Below are 17,564 nucleotides of genomic sequence, written 5' to 3' on the forward strand. Positions count from 1 at the left end.
CCCCCTTCATCCATCAGCTCTTAGTTCAATTACAAGTTAGCAGGTGTCGAGAGAACCATTCCTACCCTGCTTCTAGCGTCAGTCAAAACGCTCAAGCGCAAAGTCTCCGCCACTCTCCCCATCTGTGGACTAAATGCCTTGACGCCAGCGCTAAGATTGCTCCCATTTTCTTCCCATTGAGTCGAAGGTCGGCGTTCTTTTGCAGGGGTCAAGGTGAAAGGCTGCTCTCATGCATATGGATGATAGACGCTCCATCTGCCGCAGGGGCCCGCCTCTATTTCACTCAGTCACAACCATTCTGACAACATACAGTTTGCTAATTTACCAAATTCCTCAGACCTCTATTCAGATATTAATGGATTCTTTCGCTGTATGTGTAATCGTGGCGTGTGCTTTCAAACCATGTGCAGCTCCAGTTCCACTTGTTGGGCGCAAAGAGGTGGATTTATGCAAAGCCACAATACAAGCTAACACATTAGCCTCTCAAAATCCCACCCAGCTTTGACACTGTCAGCTCTCCTAGCGCCCTCTGTGACTACAAAGAAAGCTGCCTCATTAATATTCTGCCATAGATCTGATTTTATACTGAAAAGAGACTCTATTGTTTGGTGATGAATCAATTTGTCCCGTTGAAATGTAAGTAAAGCCAACAAATGGGTGAATAGAAGGGGCTCGACCTCCACACGTGTCACTAACATCTGTTTCATTCTCCAGAAATACTGTCGCGAGTGATTAAACCCGTGTTAAACCCGTTCTGTCAAATGATAATAATAATGCTAAGAGTCAAAAATTCCTTACCCCCCAAACCTGAACCAAACACATTTTCTCCAGTTTGGCTTTACCAAAAAAATTCTAAAAGCTCCTTGGAAAGAAAGGCGTCAAAAGTAGCCACAAAAAAAGTGACAACAAATGAGCAATAAAAGAGCGACAAAAACCTGACAATAAAGCAACAATAAAGTGGCAATAAAACAACAAAAGAGTGACCAAAATGTGACCCAAAAATGATAAAACAGTAATAAAAAAGCGACAAAAAAAGCGACAAAAAACGAGCAGTGAAAGAGTGACAAATAAAGTGGCAAAAAACCAACACAAGAGTGACCAAAATGTGACAAAAAAGGGATGAAAAAGTGACCAAAAAAAGTTATGAAAATGTGACAAAAAAGGGATGAAAAAGTGACAAAAAAAGGGATGAAAAAGTGACAAAAAGCCGCAAACAAGCAACTAAAGAGTGACAAGAAAGGTGGGGGAAAAAAGAGCGACAAAAACCTGACAATAAAGCAACAATAAAGTGGCAAAAAGCCAACAAAGGAGTGACCAAAATGTGACAAAAAAGGGATGAAAAAGTGACAAAAAAGTTATGAAAAAGTGACAAAAAAAAGGGATGAAAAAGTAACCAAAAAGCCACAAACAAGCAACTAAAGAGTGACAAGAAAGGTGGGGGAAAAAAGCATCAAAAGGGCGGCAAAAACGTGACAAAAAAGGAACAAAAAAGTGACAACAAACGAGCAATAAAAGAGCGACAAAAACCTGACAATAAAGCAACAATAAACTGGCAAAAAGCCAACAAAGGAGTGACCAAAATGTGACAAAAAAGGGATGAAAAAGTGACAAAAAAGTTATGAAAAAGTGACAAAAAAAGGGATGAAAAAGTAACCAAAAAGCCACAAACAAGCAACTAAAGAGTGACAAGAAAGGTGGGGGAAAAAAGCATCAAAAGGGCGGCAAAAATGTGACAAAAAAGGAACAAAAAAGTGACAACAAACGAGCAATAAAAGAGCGACAAAAACCTGACAATAAAGCAACAATAAAGTGGCAAAAGAACTAAAGAGTGACCAAAAAGTGACAAAAAAAGGGCAAACAGCAACACGGCAACAACACAAAGGAAAAGATCAGTTTGTAGCTTTCACATGAGGCGTTACACTGGCATATAGGCTGTAATCTCCAGTCGAGAAGCGTTTAGATGTGGGTAAAGCTGAACTGGAGAAAATGCGTTTGTTTAAAGCGGCGGGTAAGAGGTACGTTTTGTCAAGTTTACAAATTCAAAGAGAACGTCTCAATTTATGTGTATGAATTTGATTGTAATCTGTTAGAAAATGGCACCTCGAGAATGAAATAAATGCCTTCAATAAATGTCAATATTTACATAATTGCACACGAACCATCCACATACAAACAACCGAAACAAATGGCATTTAGGCCTTGGTTCATAAGACTCTTGGATCCGTGTGGATGCCATGCTGTTAACCAGACAGCGGCGTGGTGCGTCCATTCTTTGTGTGATCCTCAGAAGGTCAGCCATTAAGCTCTTTATGTCTGAAGTGCCAGTCAATGGAGGCTGATGGGGGTGGGCTTGAGGAGGGGGTGAACGTGCACAATCCTCTTTTTTTCCACAAATGCGTTTTGAAGTGAGCATCTTTAAGGCGTAATCACGGCTGATCTAATAGCCCCATATTACTTTTTATCTAAGAATAAACTTGTACTGGGCTTTTAGAGCTTCTTCAGGGAGCAGCAGGAGACTTTATCTACATGCTTCTGAAGCTGTGTGTGGAGCTGTTATTGGTCTGGTTTTATTATGTCTTACAAACAGACATTTCCTGAATTGCAAATTTGACAACGGGGTTCAATGTATGGCTTTTAAATTGCGTTTCCATGGTAATACACACAGTGATTTATTTAGACAGTAGGGGCATTTCTCACCTCCACGTCATTACCACCTCCACCTCACCAGCTCACTCATTTCACGCCACATTGTTATTGTAAGCCCAAACCATCTCCCTCTCCTTCATCACCCCCCTCAACCTGCACACTGAACATAGTTTTATAGATGATTAATATCGGTGATCCCCCACTACACGGTCAACGAATGAATTGAACTGATTTTTTTTTACAGGCTCCACCAACTCATCCACTTGACTGAGCAGCTGACCTCTGTCTGACGTGCCTCGCTGCTTCACGGGCTAAAACATCCCTCAGAGAGTTCATGTTTGGTTACTAGGCAGATGTTATAAATATTTAACGACTTTTTGTGCATACTGTGGTGTAAAATCCACTTTTTTTTCGTGCAGCATAGAAGCTGAGCAATCGCTGTGGGATCAGGACTGTTCCCGTGTCGCTGTCGCACAATTGACAGAGTACAAAGAAAGCCTCTTATTGCATGTTTCCTTATTCATATCCCTAAACCCATGCACTGTAAGTAGATATAAAAATAAAATAAAATATGGCTGCATATGCCTGTTGTGTTGCTGCGATTTTGAAGGGAGTGAGTGTCTAATGAAACACCTCTTGAAGCCGTGGCATAGGGAGGTGGAGGTGGGAACGAGGTGGAAAAAGCACCGTAGAAAAAGAATGTGAGAAGTAAGCAGACGACTTTAGCTAAATCTGCCCGGCAACCACAGTTAGCTTAGTAACCGTCAGCTGACTTAAGCTCATGCACTTCAGAGAGCTTCCCTCGCTGACCTTTTTAGTCCGACCAGTGCTGTTTTTGACAGTGTGTCCACGCAACACAAGGTTGATTTGTGTACAATGTGACAGTCAAAAAAAAAACAAATATATGGACTCATGAGGAGAATTGCCTCATTGATCTTTACTAATATTGATAATATTGAGCGCTGTGTCATTGAGCCCATGAATCGAAAGGATGGCTTCTGATGATGAACCACGGAGGTTACTTGTTCTCATGTATGTTCTCAAGGAAAAAAAACTTGAATACAATACGACCGCACTGTCTTGGGTTCATTCTTTCTGGAGAAGACCCGGGTTTGGAAACCAAACTTCCCAATCCTGACTCCCGCCTTTTCATCAACACTCTCTAGTTCTACTTACAGTTTTCTCTAAGAGAATTAAGAAGTAAATGATTTTAACAATAAAGCAAAAACAACTGTAATGTGAACCAACATGAGCATGGATACACTGACCTGCAGCTCAATGAGAGGACATATTCTGATCAGAGTTTGGTTATGTAAAACAACTGGGACTAGCAGAGGCACGTTGTTGACTAATGAGACATGCCCCACAAGCAGAGATATACATCATTAATGATCCATGTATGACCAAAACATCAATGTATAGCCAAAACCACTGTGATCAGATAGCTGCATATTATGCAATCCATGTTAGTAAGTCAAGTTGTTATGAAACCAGTTTTTCTTTTATTATAAAAACCTTCAGAAAAGGTTTTAGAACTTTTAGAACAACTTGACTAACAAACTGGAAATCAGAGAAGCTGATTTCCAAGTGTCCAGTCTCTATGGAAATCATATATATAGATTTCCATGGAGACTGGTTTGTTTTTACTCTCGTCAATAAAACAAAGCCCAGACACGATTCGCTTTCACTGCCCACGTGCGTTTGTTTTAAATAAAGGATTTTACTAAATGTATGTCAGAACAAAGACTCGAAAATATAGGATTTGTGAGACAAGTACAGTTTAAGCTGAGATTGTGTTGTACTACTAAAATTTCTGGAATTCTTTATACATATGACATCCTGTATAACAAATAAATCATTTTTTTTTTTTTTTTAAGAGGAAGGGAGAAGCTCATGATGTCCACACACATTTGGACATCATTATTAGCGGTCGGGTCATTACTGGCAGCTAGCTTTTAGAATAAAGAATAAAGAATTCTCGCTTAGAAAATGTTTAAAAAAAAAATGTTGGCTTGTACTTGTACTTGCTTGTACTTTGTTCAATTTAGAGCATTTAATCCCGAAAGAGAGCACTTCCTGGCTGGCTCGCTTGTTTTCACTTGCCAGTGAAATGCCGCACATACTGTATCTCCTGCCCCTGCTCAGTCTTCTTGGCCCTTCAATCACACTCTCACTCCCTCCTCACAGCCTCATCACACTGTCCGTTCAATTAAACACTGCCTTGTGTGTGGCTCCAAGCTCATGCTCTCCTGTTCTGGCTGCCAAGTTTTTTTGTTTTTTTTTATCCGTTTTGTTTCTTACAGCAGTAGCACTTAGAAGCAGCTGGTGAAGCTTAGCATGCACTGTTGGTTCCCCCTTGAGATGACTGGAGCTGATAAACCACAGTGTTTATCGCACAAGTTAACAGAGGTGATCAATAGGAGAGCTCAATACTTTAAATACCCCTCTCCGCTGTGTATTCTGTCGACTGTGTGGGAACAGTGCCATTTGTAATAACTATGCCACTGCCATAAGCCAGATATTTTTGGCATCGTGACTGAGTAACAGGTAATTTAAGAAAAGAATCACATCAATTATTGTCCATATTTAGAAACTGACTATTTGCGCCACAGAATGTGGAAAAAAAGAAGAAGAAATAATTATATGATGTGTTTTGAGGTGTAATTTTCTGCAAAACAATACACTAATATGATCCAGGCAATTCCTCAGTCTATCTCAGTCCTGGCCGGGACCCAGAGGAAATGGCTGAATGTTGTGAAGTTGTGTTGTGTGGTGTAGTGTTTGCAACAAACTTGTTACATGTACAGGTAATTTTTTTTTTAAAAATGCATTGTTTTAAGCATCAACACTGACAAGGCACAGAGTCTCCCACACCTGCAGCCCAGTGGAGGCACAAGAGGCACGACACGAAGCAATAAAGGGCCAAACAAGGAGGTATCCGGGCAAGACTCGCAGCTAAGTCACACAAGCATGATGGTGGGAAGGACCCCACGTCTTATAGAGACCTGATTTGTCTGGAACTTTGAGTTTGCATGTTCTCCCTGTGTCTGCATAGGTTTCCTCTGGGTACTGGGTAGTTTTTCTTACCTCCTAAAACATGCTGGTCAGGTTGGCCCACAGTGGCGGCCCACAGTGGCGGCCCACAGTGGCGGCCCACAGTGGCGGCCCACAGTGGCGGCCCACAGTGGCGGCCCACAGTGGCGGCCCACAGAGTCGCAGCGGCTCAGGACTAACCCAACATTTGACCTGCACAATTTTGTGGTACAATTGCATAATGACAATAAAGTTCTTCATTCATGCATTCATTCATTCATTCATTCATACATTTATTCATTCACAAAGCAAGCATGCATTTGCCTTTTTAAAGATGGGATTATGAATAATAAAAAATATTGCTGTGAATTCAGCGACACTGGAAGTCTACATATTGTTTGACTATGTCTGAATATACATTTGTCTGAATACCAAACTGGACTTTATTTGTGAATAGCAATTATTCAGGGAAACCTCAAATACGGTTATTTCATTTGACGTAATGCCATGGCATATAAAGTTTTCTTCCAGTCCAATTCAGCACCATGGACAGCACACACGTTTAAGGTAAAAGACTGGCTATTTTTTATGCTAATGGGACTTTAATGTTGTCTCGTGATCCTGCTGCATGATAATGTGGGCTCTTTGATTTGTCTTATAAGTGGAGTATAAATCATAAAGCCACACCTGAGTAAAAAACAAAAAATAAATCATAGTTATAGTTAGGTAATGACGTCTACATCTTTTTTATTTTATTTTGTGAACACAAGAAAATACATGGGTGTGCTGAAGGTAATTTTTTGTTACAGGGCCATTATGATCATTAGTGACAATGGAATTCAGTGTCAGAACCCGGCCAACTGCTTGGCTACAAACATCAAAGGGCTGTTTAAAAAGGGTGGGAGTCTGATTTTGTTACTGGCTAACGTCTTTGAAATGAGAGAATTTAATGAGACTTCATTGGAATAAAAACAGAGGTAGCCTATAGCCTGCAGGTTTAACTTTAGCCACCGGCTATAGGGGGGTTATTGTGTGCCATGTGCCATTTCCCTACCCTACTCCCCCTCACCCTCTCCCCCCGCCACACGCTCGCTCATCCCGCCTTTGTTCTCATCACAAACAAGAAGCCGAGCCGGAGCAGATGGCACTTGCTTTGGCGTGGCCCGCGGTGACAGACAGCGGCTCACAGCCAATCGCCAGCCGCGGAATCAGCTGACCCGGTCCCCCGCACAGCGCCAGGTGTTTTGATGCTTCTTCTGCCTCTTCGTCTGCATCCACTCTGTAGCACCGTCGGCAGCAGCAGCAGCGGTGTTCGAGGTGCGGGCATCAGAGAAAAGGGAATTAAAGAAAGCTCACTGTGGTTCCAGTGCGCACCATGCCGCTCTGTGCGTGGACAAAGCAGCCACCCGTCTCTGTAAACATGCTGTGGAGCGACCCTCGCAAAGGGAATATTCATCACATCTAAAGGGGACTTTAGTCAAACGCGTGGAGACACCGTGGAATGCCAACAAGGTGAGAGAACTAACATCTCAATTTCAAATAGTATTTCATGTTCTTGCACCAATAGGCTACGTGTAACACGTTCATTATTTTTTTCTTTAAGTCTAATTGAAAATATGGAGTTTAGACTCACGTTCAAAGATTTGTTTTGATGTTGATTCGAGATCGACATGATCCACTAATTCTATGAATGAAACGTTTTTTATTATAGTGCGCTGACCCTGACTGTGACAAACATCAGTCACTCAGTAACTCATCCATAAAGATTGCGAGCCGGAGGCAAATTGGAGATCTGACTTGGCTACAGGACGCAGGCAAAACCCTTTACCGCTTTCTTCTGCAGGCGATGCACACATTTGGAACATACTGTTTGCAGACGCAGCCAAGGGCATCTTTGCGCTCCCTCTCTCGTCTAGACTAGCCCAGGAGTATAGAAGCGGGTTTGGCTTCTCCGTGTGTGGTTCAAACGTATCTCACCCAATGCGTCAGAATGAAACTTACTTTGATGCGCCGCTTCAGTGCTTTGGCCGAGGCCGGTGGGTCTGAGGATAGAGGAACCTTGCGTGAATGTGATTTGCATGTTAAGTCCTTGTATGTGGGCAGATGTCTGTGGTGCTGAGGGGAGTGTATCCAGGAGAAGCCTCGGTCTGTTTGTTGGTGGCAGGGGGTCCATTGTGGTCCATATGCACGCGCGGCCTCTGTGGCTGCAGCTGTTGCGCTTTTGTGATGGTGGTGTCTTATGGTGGCAACTTTGGGCAGAGTTTGGCAATGATTATGATGAACTCATGGAGAGGAGCTGTTATCAGTGAACTGTCATTAGCACACATTACCGTCATGTCAAAGTCACAGTCACCAGTGCAAATGTGAATCTGCTGCGCAGTTTGAGTGGCTAGCCTATAGACTATATTATTTTTTGTAGTGTAGGCCTATTCACGTTTTACAACATATTTATGGTGTGGTTTGTAACAAACGTGTTTGCTATTTGCACTCTCATAAAAACAGACTTTTCTCTGCCCGATCCCTAAGCTAAGCAGGGAAGAGCCTGGTTGGTACTTGGATGGGAGACGGACCGGGTCAGCCAGGAAGCCTGGGTGAACTAGTGTGTGAGTGGTCGGTGGTGATCGGAGGTGCCGATGGCGCAGACAGGTTGCCTCATTTCCATCAGTCTACCCCAGGGCAGCTGTGGCTACAATGGCAGCTTACCACCACCAAGTATGGAGTGAATGAATAATGCAGTGTAGAGCGTGTTTGAGAGTCCTGAAAAGCACTACATAAAACCACTTTTATTATTATTTATGTTTCAATGCCGCAAATGCAGCTTTTGCATCAAAAGTAAATAATTCAATGAATGAGTTTTTGTGATTTTGAGATTGATAGTTATTTATGGGCTCTGACTGTATACGCCCTCAAACACACTGATATGTTCTCTCTGTCTCTCTGAGGACCCTTGGGTCATATAAAAGACAATGCTGAGTTTGCACCTCACTGACCCACAAAGACTCTGGCATGCAACAATGTGGGCCAAGAGAAACAGTTTCACCAAAACAAATCCTTTTCAATGAAGGGCAAGCTGTTTTCAAGGCAACTTGTGTTCAAATTAGATTTGCAAAAGTTACTCTGATAGAAGAAAATAGCACAATGCTTAATTTTCACCAATAAAATCTTCAAGTTGTCTCGAAATGTGATGACTTTTATATCTTCCTGATTTCTACATTATTATAAGTGCTCGATAAGTCATCTTGCTCACTGTATCAAATTAAATTCAAAACTACATAATGTAAATTTTTACCACAGTAAATAAATGTTACTTCCACTGATCTAATTTCCAATATTTGCAGTGGACAGGGTCATGATGATTAACCCCTTTTTGCCAGAGGTCAGTCCTCCATGTCACAGGAATGAACATACGCTCATTATTGTATTCCCAAATGACTTTTGGCAAAATAAACTGATGGCACTGAATTGTCACAAGAAGAAATGAAGTTTTTAATTGTGTAGGAGAGCAGTGGGTGGGTCGGCAGGTGTCAGGGGCTAAAGGGGGCAGACACCAGGCATAAAAACACAACCCCCACCAGCCAATACAATCAGCTTCAGGGTGCAGCAAACAGAGGGGGGTACGCCAAGACATAAGAGCACAGCAGGCATTCATGTGTTTCTTAAAAGAACACACAGCATTTTTTCTGCAGCTGTATCTATCACATTAGGGACAATTTCATAGAGGACAAATCTGAGGTGACTGGAAATAATTGTACAATAAACTGCAGGCAGTGTTATGAATATTTACAGAGCCTAATAATAGGCTTCTATGTCTTAATAAAACACACTTTGATCATGACTTGTAATGCAGTTTGGATAGACTTCTTTTCTTGTGCTGTGATCAGATTCTTAGAGGAAGAAGTCTTTGGGTTCAGTGCAAAGAGCAAAGAGCATTTTTAGATGAATTTATTTTTCAAAGCGAACGCAATAACTAATTTTATTCAAGAACTAGTCAGTGAGAGAAATGACCAGGCATTTAGAATAAGAGAAGTGGAACACGGAAATGAGTAAGCAAATATTATTAACAGTGTAAATCCTCAATACCACAGCTTTCATTCGAAATAATAGAGTTTTGCTTCTCTTGTATTTCTGTCTGTGCAGTCAAGATGTCTGTGCTTGTTATCAGTGTAAAATTTGCATTGAAAATTTCTTTGACAAATGACAATGGGTTTCAACTTTTAAGGATGTGTTTCAATGAGCTGATATGGCCATGACTGTTCCAACCTGCTCAGCGTAAACAAGAACATTCTCATACTTTCTGGGAGTACAGTTAAAATGTACTGTTCATTAAAGATTTAATATAACAGATTATTTCAATCCAAATAAACTATATAGACTGCTATAAACTATACAGCTGGAGAAGAGCTAAAAGCATTTACTTTTATGCCCAATGTGTGAGCTTCACAGAAAAATAAAGTGATTTATGGCCTGTTCAAACGGCTAAAAATAGATAAAAGTACTTGTCTCAGCGCTGCTCCATCCTCAGCCCCAACCCCACAGACTGTTGCCAGGTCTCATATTACTTTGTAATCAACAGTATTCTGTAGGCCAAACTTTATGTGTGATGAAACTATACTTCTATACAGTCACAGTTTAGTCCCTAATCGCCCCATTCCCTCAGATTATGAGAGGGCATTATCTAAATGGTAAACTCAGAAGGACCACAGCAGTGTGCAGTTGAATAAGAAGAAGGTCACCAAATCTGACAAACTGCAATCAATATAAACATTTAAATAAGAACACAAATAAACATATTTGGTGTTCATAAAGATCTGTTGTATAATGTTGATTAATATATTTATGTATTGCTCATAATGATAATGGCTAGTATGCTAATCAGATTGATTTCTAATTTAGCTATCACCATTTGTTTTCTCAATTTAACACGGGTTTGGTGACAAGTCAGACCAGACAGAAGACAATAGTTTTATTTACAACAATTCTCGAATGAAGTGTTCAGTCTTCTTCAGTCTTCATGTTACAATTGTTTATCTAAACCAATTGAAGAATAATTGCTATTTACTACTACTATTTACTCATTTACTAAGATAGTCATTATTTGCAGCATTCAATTTCAGGGGGAGGCTGTAACTCTCAGACAGAAACCCACCACCAGCTGCCACTACATTACTGCTGTAATCAATAGGTACACCCATTAGAGGACAGGAGCTGTAAACCACACATTGTATGAGGTTAACTACGATTCCGGTGCTGGACAATGTTATCTATGGACCTGCTTGGACATTTTTGTGATTTTGTTGTAAATTTCATAATCTAGCATGTACCGCAAGGCCACATAAACCAGGGTACCCAAACCTTTTGTATGCAGCATGGAGGGCCACAGATCAGTGGTCAGTGGCATCAAACATTCAACTGTGTATTGAGGTTTAACCTTTCCTCACACACACTTGTAGCGCACAATACTTGTATCTTTATCGGTCCTTTATGTTTTCAAGTGAATCATCTCATGTTTACAGTGCAGTGTTAATAGATTTTGCTGCTCAGGCTATGAGACCTTTGGTAAACAAAACATACTGTACACTCCCTCTTCACTTGACCTATAAGATTAGCTGTAAATGATAGTGCTCCACTTTTGTACAGCATAGCCTTAGATACTACTCATGCTCTGGTTTTAATTAAAGTACTAAGTGACCTGTTTTTGTCCTGTGGGTATGAATCCACTGCTCCCAGCTAATCTGCTTTCCAGGATCTCCATGCACTATAATCCCACCATGTACACAGCCATCACAATATACCCCACTTTAGCTTAGAGACAGACAGCAGTGTCCAGGCAGAGCTCCACCCATGCTCACGAGGGAATCCCCTGTATAGGACAAGTGCATGCTCATCTCACTGTCTCCTCCGCCACTGTTGCCAGGCAGTTTGCGTTCACATGAATTAGTCAGCTCCCTTGTTTGAAAGCCTCTTAGACGCTATCTCCTTAAGGCCGTGTTGACCATAAATCGGTGTGGTGGACAGGACCGTGCCAACGTGGAGCAAGCATATGTTTACACGCCGGTGCATCTTCCAGAACATCGATTCAATTGAGTAATAGGATCTCCTCAATGTTGCTGTGGGATCCTGCAAGCACACGGGGTTGTTTAAGAAGTGGTGCCAAAGTAATCCAAAGGAAATTAGGATGGCATAGATACAGGACTGCTATTTTTGGAAACAGAAAACGGTCTTGTTATTTCTTTTTTGTATTCCGCTGTGCCCTGTTTTAGTCAGGGTTTGCCACACCAAAACAGTTGCACGGTGATTTGGCAGATTTGAACACCGTATGCTTGTCCTGTTGCAAAGTTGGCAAAGAGGGTGAAGTGTGTAGCTGGCTTATTCTTTGTAAACAAGCCCCTTACTGCACCGCTGGCCCCAGATATTGTCTACAGCATGTGTGTGATGCTGTAAAAGTTTTATATAATTATGTCATATTAGATGTTTTCTGGAGATTTAGTGTAACAGAAGCCTAAACATTTTGGCTCGCCTGGGGAGTAGCTTGCGTTGTTATCTCAGCATGGATAATGGTCTTCACAGAAACAAATGATTCAGTCCTTATGGGGCCTGTTGTGTTGATGAAAGCCCTCAGTGGAGTTTGATGCGTTTCCCACTAGTTCCGAGCAGTGTTATGTGCATATAATGATGAGCTGAGCATGCGTTTTCACCCAAACTGTTGCTGTTGCACATGACTCACTTTTAAACCGTTATTATTAGACTCATTGCGATATTAAACTCTGGGTTAGGATTGTGAAAGTTCAGCTGTTGTCACACTATTGGCAGTGATTTCAGAACAACAAAGCAGACCCAATTTAAGTCGCCACACAATGCTGAAAAACAACATTGATACAGTTAAAACAATACATTTCATAGCATGTCTAATTTTTTCAGGAAAGCAGCATTTTTACCAGCAGATTTGTCCATATGTGATTACATCTTTTCACACCCCAGCCTTCTTGCCTAGCAACAGTAGCCAAGGAGGTAGAATAATGTGTGGGTTTTGACAAAAGGTCAAGGTCTACAGAAATGTGATTGTGGTTTGTAGGCATTGCAACGATAACGTATTTTAATCATTTTTGTTGCCTTTTTTGTTTCAGATTCTCCCGCCTCTTGAAGATTGCTGGACTTACGCCTCAACAGCCTCACCTCTGGAAGTGTGGTTCATGATCGCAATACCTCACCTGTTGAAGTGGACTGCGCCTCCCACCCCTTCCCAGCATGGCTGCGCTGAAGTACAACTTTTGCGTTTTGGGACAATTATTTTCTGGCTTCATTGTCGCATTGGCAAATGTTTCCTATGGCCCGACCAGCGAGTGCCCACAACTGTGCGTGTGCGAGATCCGACCTTGGTTCACACCTCAGTCTACATACAGAGAAGCCATTACAGTGGACTGCAATGATCTTCGGCTGACTCGGATTCCAGGGAACTTATCCAGTGACACGCAGGTTCTCCTCCTGCAAAGCAACTTCATCGCCCGGACCAGCGAGGAACTTGAGCAGCTGTTTAACCTGACTGAGCTAGATCTCTCACAGAACAACTTCAGCAGGATACGAGATGTTGGCCTCACCAACATGTCACAGCTAACCACCCTGCACTTGGAGGAGAACCAGATTACGCAAATGCCGGACTTCTGTCTTCAGGACCTCAGCAATCTCCAAGAACTTTATATTAATCACAATCAGATCAACACAATCTCCCCCAATGCCTTTTCTGGTCTGCAGAACCTTCTCAGGCTGCATCTCAACTCCAACAAGCTCCAAAGCATCAACAGCCAATGGTTTGAATCAATACCCAACCTAGAGATCCTCATGATTGGAGAGAATCCAATCGCTGGAATTGCAGATTTTAATTTTCGATCACTGATCAACCTTCGGAGTCTTGTGTTGGCTGGCTTGGAATTAACCGACGTTCCTCCTAATGCGTTTGTTGGACTTGACAATCTTGAAAGTCTTTCGTTCTATGACAACAAGCTGGTTAGAGTTCCACAAAAAGCCCTTCGGAAACTACCCAACCTTAAGTTTCTGGATTTAAACAAAAATCCGATACATAAGATTGAAGAAGGCGATTTCAAGAACATGCTGCAGTTAAAAGAATTAGGCATCAACAACATGCCAGAACTGGTTTCCATTGATCGCTATGCGCTGGACAATCTTCCAGAACTCAGTAAATTGGAAGCTACAAACAACCCAAAATTCTCGTTCATAAACCGGCAAGCTTTCCGTGATGTTCCAGCCTTAGAAAGTTTAATGCTCAATAGCAACACGCTAAACGCCCTTTACCATTCAACTATTGAGTCCCTTCCCAACCTCCGCGAGATCAGCATCCACAGCAACCCCCTGCGATGCGACTGTGTGATCCAATGGATGGGTTCCAATTCTACAACCGTTCGCTTCATGGAACCTCTCGCCATGTTTTGTGCCATGCCGCCAGAGGTTAGGGGTATGCACGTGAGGGAAGTGGTCCAAAAGGGTCTAGTGAACCAGTGCTTGCCGATGATCGCACATGATACTTTCCCCAGTCACCTGAACTTGGATATTGGCATGACAGTAGACTTGGACTGCAGGGCCATGTCGCAGCCTGAGCCTGAGATTTACTGGGTGACGCCAATGGGTAATAAAGTAATGATGGACATGCTGTCTGACAAGTACAGCCTCAGCGCTGAAGGGACGCTGAGGATCACAAATATCCAAGTGGAGGACTCTGGCAGATACACCTGTGTGGCTCAGAACTCACAGGGTGCTGACACAAGAGTGACAGCTATACAGGTGAACGGCACCATGCTAGACACCACTCAGCTCATGAATATTTATGTCAAGCAGACAGAATCTCACTCCATACTAGTCTCCTGGAAAATCAACTCAAACGTCATGGCCTCTAACCTCAAATGGTCATCCGCCACCATGAAAATAGACAATCCTCACATCACCTACACCGCCAGAGTACCAGTGGATGTCCATGAGTACAACCTCACACACCTGCAGCCAGCGACAGAGTACGAGGTGTGTCTCACTGTATCCAACATGCGGCAGCAGACGCAGAAGTCATGTGTCAATGTGACCACAAAGCAATCCACTTTTGCAGTGGAAATATCAGTCCAGGGCACTAACACCGCCCTAGCTGCTGTCATGGGGACCTTGTTTGCAATCATCAGCTTGGCAACGCTGGGTGTGTACATTGCCAAAAGGTGGAAAAGGAAAAATTATCATCATTCCTTGAAAAAGTACATGCAGAAAACCTCTTCAATACCTCTCAATGAGCTGTATCCTCCTCTGATTAATCTGTGGGAGGCAGACAGTGAAAAGGAGAAGGAGGGCGCGGCAGCTGAGAGCAAACCCAGCCAGGTGGACACTACACGCAGCTACTACATGTGGTGAGAGTCTGTGATTCTGTACACACTGCAGGAGTCTGTTGCAGGAGTACAAGTGGACACTTACTTTGTGTACAAGCTGGAGAGACTCTTCTCACGTCTGTTTCCTCCCTTTGCTCAGACTGTTTTACGGAAGAGAATGTCAAGCAGACATTCCACGTTTTTAGTTTAGCAACTGCCTTTTTACCTCTCGTCTCAATTCAACTCTGGATTTGCCAGCTTTGTGTAGCTTCATGGACTCAGTAGTCACTATTTTAGTACTTGTTTGATGAACACAGCATGAGTATTGTCAGATTCAGAGAAAATGAACAATTTTTAAATGTTCTCAAACAGAACTTTCTTGTAAAACAGATTCACTGTTTACTGTTGTGCACTGAGATATATATGCTAATTTGTCTATCAAATATAAGCTGACAAATACAGTTAGACTTAATAATGCTGTCTTTTGAAAATGTTAGCACCTCTTTGAGGCCCTGTACTCTGAAGCTGGCATTTTCTTTCAGAGAGATAACTTAAACATACTTGTTGAGTTTATTTTGTGGTGCTCCCCATTTAGCATTAGCTTAGTTGAGTATCTCTACACAAATGTAACAATTTTCATTTCTCATATGAATTGAAGATTCACAAATACAGGGTAAAAGTCCTGGCTTCAGAGTTCAAGGCCCCGTAATGTTGTATTAACTTTACATTCACTGACTTTTTGTACAAGGTATAACATGTTTAAGTTAGATAACGTTTGAGCAGCCTCTATTGTAAACCAGCAATATGATGAATGTTATATTAGGTTAGGATGAGCTGCTGCATCATTTTCTTTCGTTTGCTAAATTATATCTATAATCACTGCTTCTGTTGTGGTTTTACACAAAGACATGTTTAATGAGGAGCCATTCAATAAAATCATAATTTTAAAGACTGAAATCCCTGTGTTTTATATGGACATAAATTAATGTACCCGTTTTCAACCAGACGCTGAAGTTTCTGAATCTTAAAGTATTGCATTTGAAATAGCACTCGTGTGATGGGCATAGCTGTAGGCATTCATTTGCAGCCTCCACAAAGTGTTGATGGAGATAACGGTAGAAATGCTGCAGTGTGTTGATGCTGTGCAAAGCAATTATCACAGAATAATTTGGCTTTTATTCCCAGAAGAATACAATTACTTCAGAGTATGCCCTCCAGTATACCAACTTAAGCATAAAGTCCCTGTCTTAATGCTGCAGGAATTCAATTTTGTGTCTTCACATTATTCCGAGAATAAACTGTTTTCTGGAATATTACTGCAACGACTGCATCTTGCTGCAAACAAGGTTATTGTTTAAGGGACAGCTGCATTTTCTTATTGTTCAAAACAGACAAAGTAGTTACCAGGCAGGGATTACAATGTAAAAAAAAAGTATATATTTGTGGCACTGTCCTGTCTGGGTTTGCCTCAGCGTGCACCAGTTTCCCCCATTAACATATACTTGCACAATTGGTTAATCCTCAGGCTAAGTTGTCCTAAAAAAAACCTTGGCACTGCTCTTGGTCATCAGGGTTTGACAGGTTGACATATTTTCTTATTTGATTTTCTTATTCGGGAGCGTGGGAGGTCTATTGATCAGGAGGAATAAACTGCAAACTCACCCATTACTCAGAGTATTGTTATAAATGATTTGTATGCGCCTGAATAAAAAATTAATTCTACTTTGGCAACAAAAGTACTCACTTGTTCTTGGGTATCAGAGACTCTGACAGACTCCGTATACTCCCTGAAGTATCTTGTGCGTGAGTGGATGCCTCCCAGGGGGCAGGGATGTGTGTGTTTCTTGGGGTTACGGACAGCTCTGGGTTTAGTGCCCAATCAAATGGTCTCCTCTCGGTCTCCCTTGACAACCATCTGCTGCATGTTGGGCCCGCCCCTTTACAGTTGATTTACTGCAATGGAGACAAATGCCTTTTTCAGACAAGCATCAGACAGGCAGTTCATTAAAAAAGCAAGTTTTTTTTTGCTACACATTTCGAGCACATCCGTAAATCCACATAAATACCAAAATGCTTGTCGTGAGAACATGAGCTATAGAATGCCCCCGATGTTTGTTTTTTCCCCCACAGAAATCAATGTGCCAAATATCAAAAGAGAGAGACACATCCACAATATACGGGATGCATGCAGTTCAGTCTCCTATAAAACAAGTGACCACTTATTTTATAGTAAACATGGGCAGTCTGTGTGTTTTCCATGGGAATTTATAGTGTATAGGTTGCTTTTTTCCCTAAAATAATCTTGGGAGCCAGACTGATTCTTTATATTAACTGAAGTATTAATAATGTTATAAATACAGTGAGAATATTAGGACAGATCAGATCACAAACTGTGATGGTTGCTCTGCTCTGAAGGGTATGTATAATCAGTGGCAGCCTTGATACAGATCTGTCTGTAGTTTCTCACGATGATTGATGTGGGCAGAGTTCAGAGGCGCCGCCGCTGCTGCTGAATGACCATTGCTCTGG

At 41.8% G+C, this 17,564-nt stretch overlaps 1 protein-coding gene across 1 annotated transcript; it reads left to right on the forward strand.

The window, feature by feature from the left end:
- Nucleotides 1-6,835: 6,835 nt before the first annotated feature.
- On the forward strand, nucleotides 6,836-15,980 carry lrrn1 (leucine rich repeat neuronal 1). The gene is made up of 2 exons (XM_079578554.1): nucleotides 6,836-7,191; nucleotides 12,804-15,980. The coding sequence occupies exon 2, from the start codon at nucleotides 12,925-12,927 to the stop codon at nucleotides 15,079-15,081; it is 2,157 nt and encodes a 718-aa protein (XP_079434680.1). The 5' UTR covers nucleotides 6,836-7,191; nucleotides 12,804-12,924; the 3' UTR covers nucleotides 15,082-15,980.
- The last annotated feature ends 1,584 nt before the right edge of the window (nucleotides 15,981-17,564 follow it).

Source organism: Gobius niger, assembly GCF_951799975.1.
Source record: "Gobius niger genome assembly, chromosome: 20".
Taxonomy (NCBI): domain Eukaryota; kingdom Metazoa; phylum Chordata; class Actinopteri; order Gobiiformes; family Gobiidae; genus Gobius; species Gobius niger.

Coding starts and splice junctions, on each gene's coding strand:
- lrrn1 (XM_079578554.1), top strand. CDS start 12,925: ATGGCTGCGCTGAAGTACAACTTTTGCGTTTTGGGACAATTATTTTCT.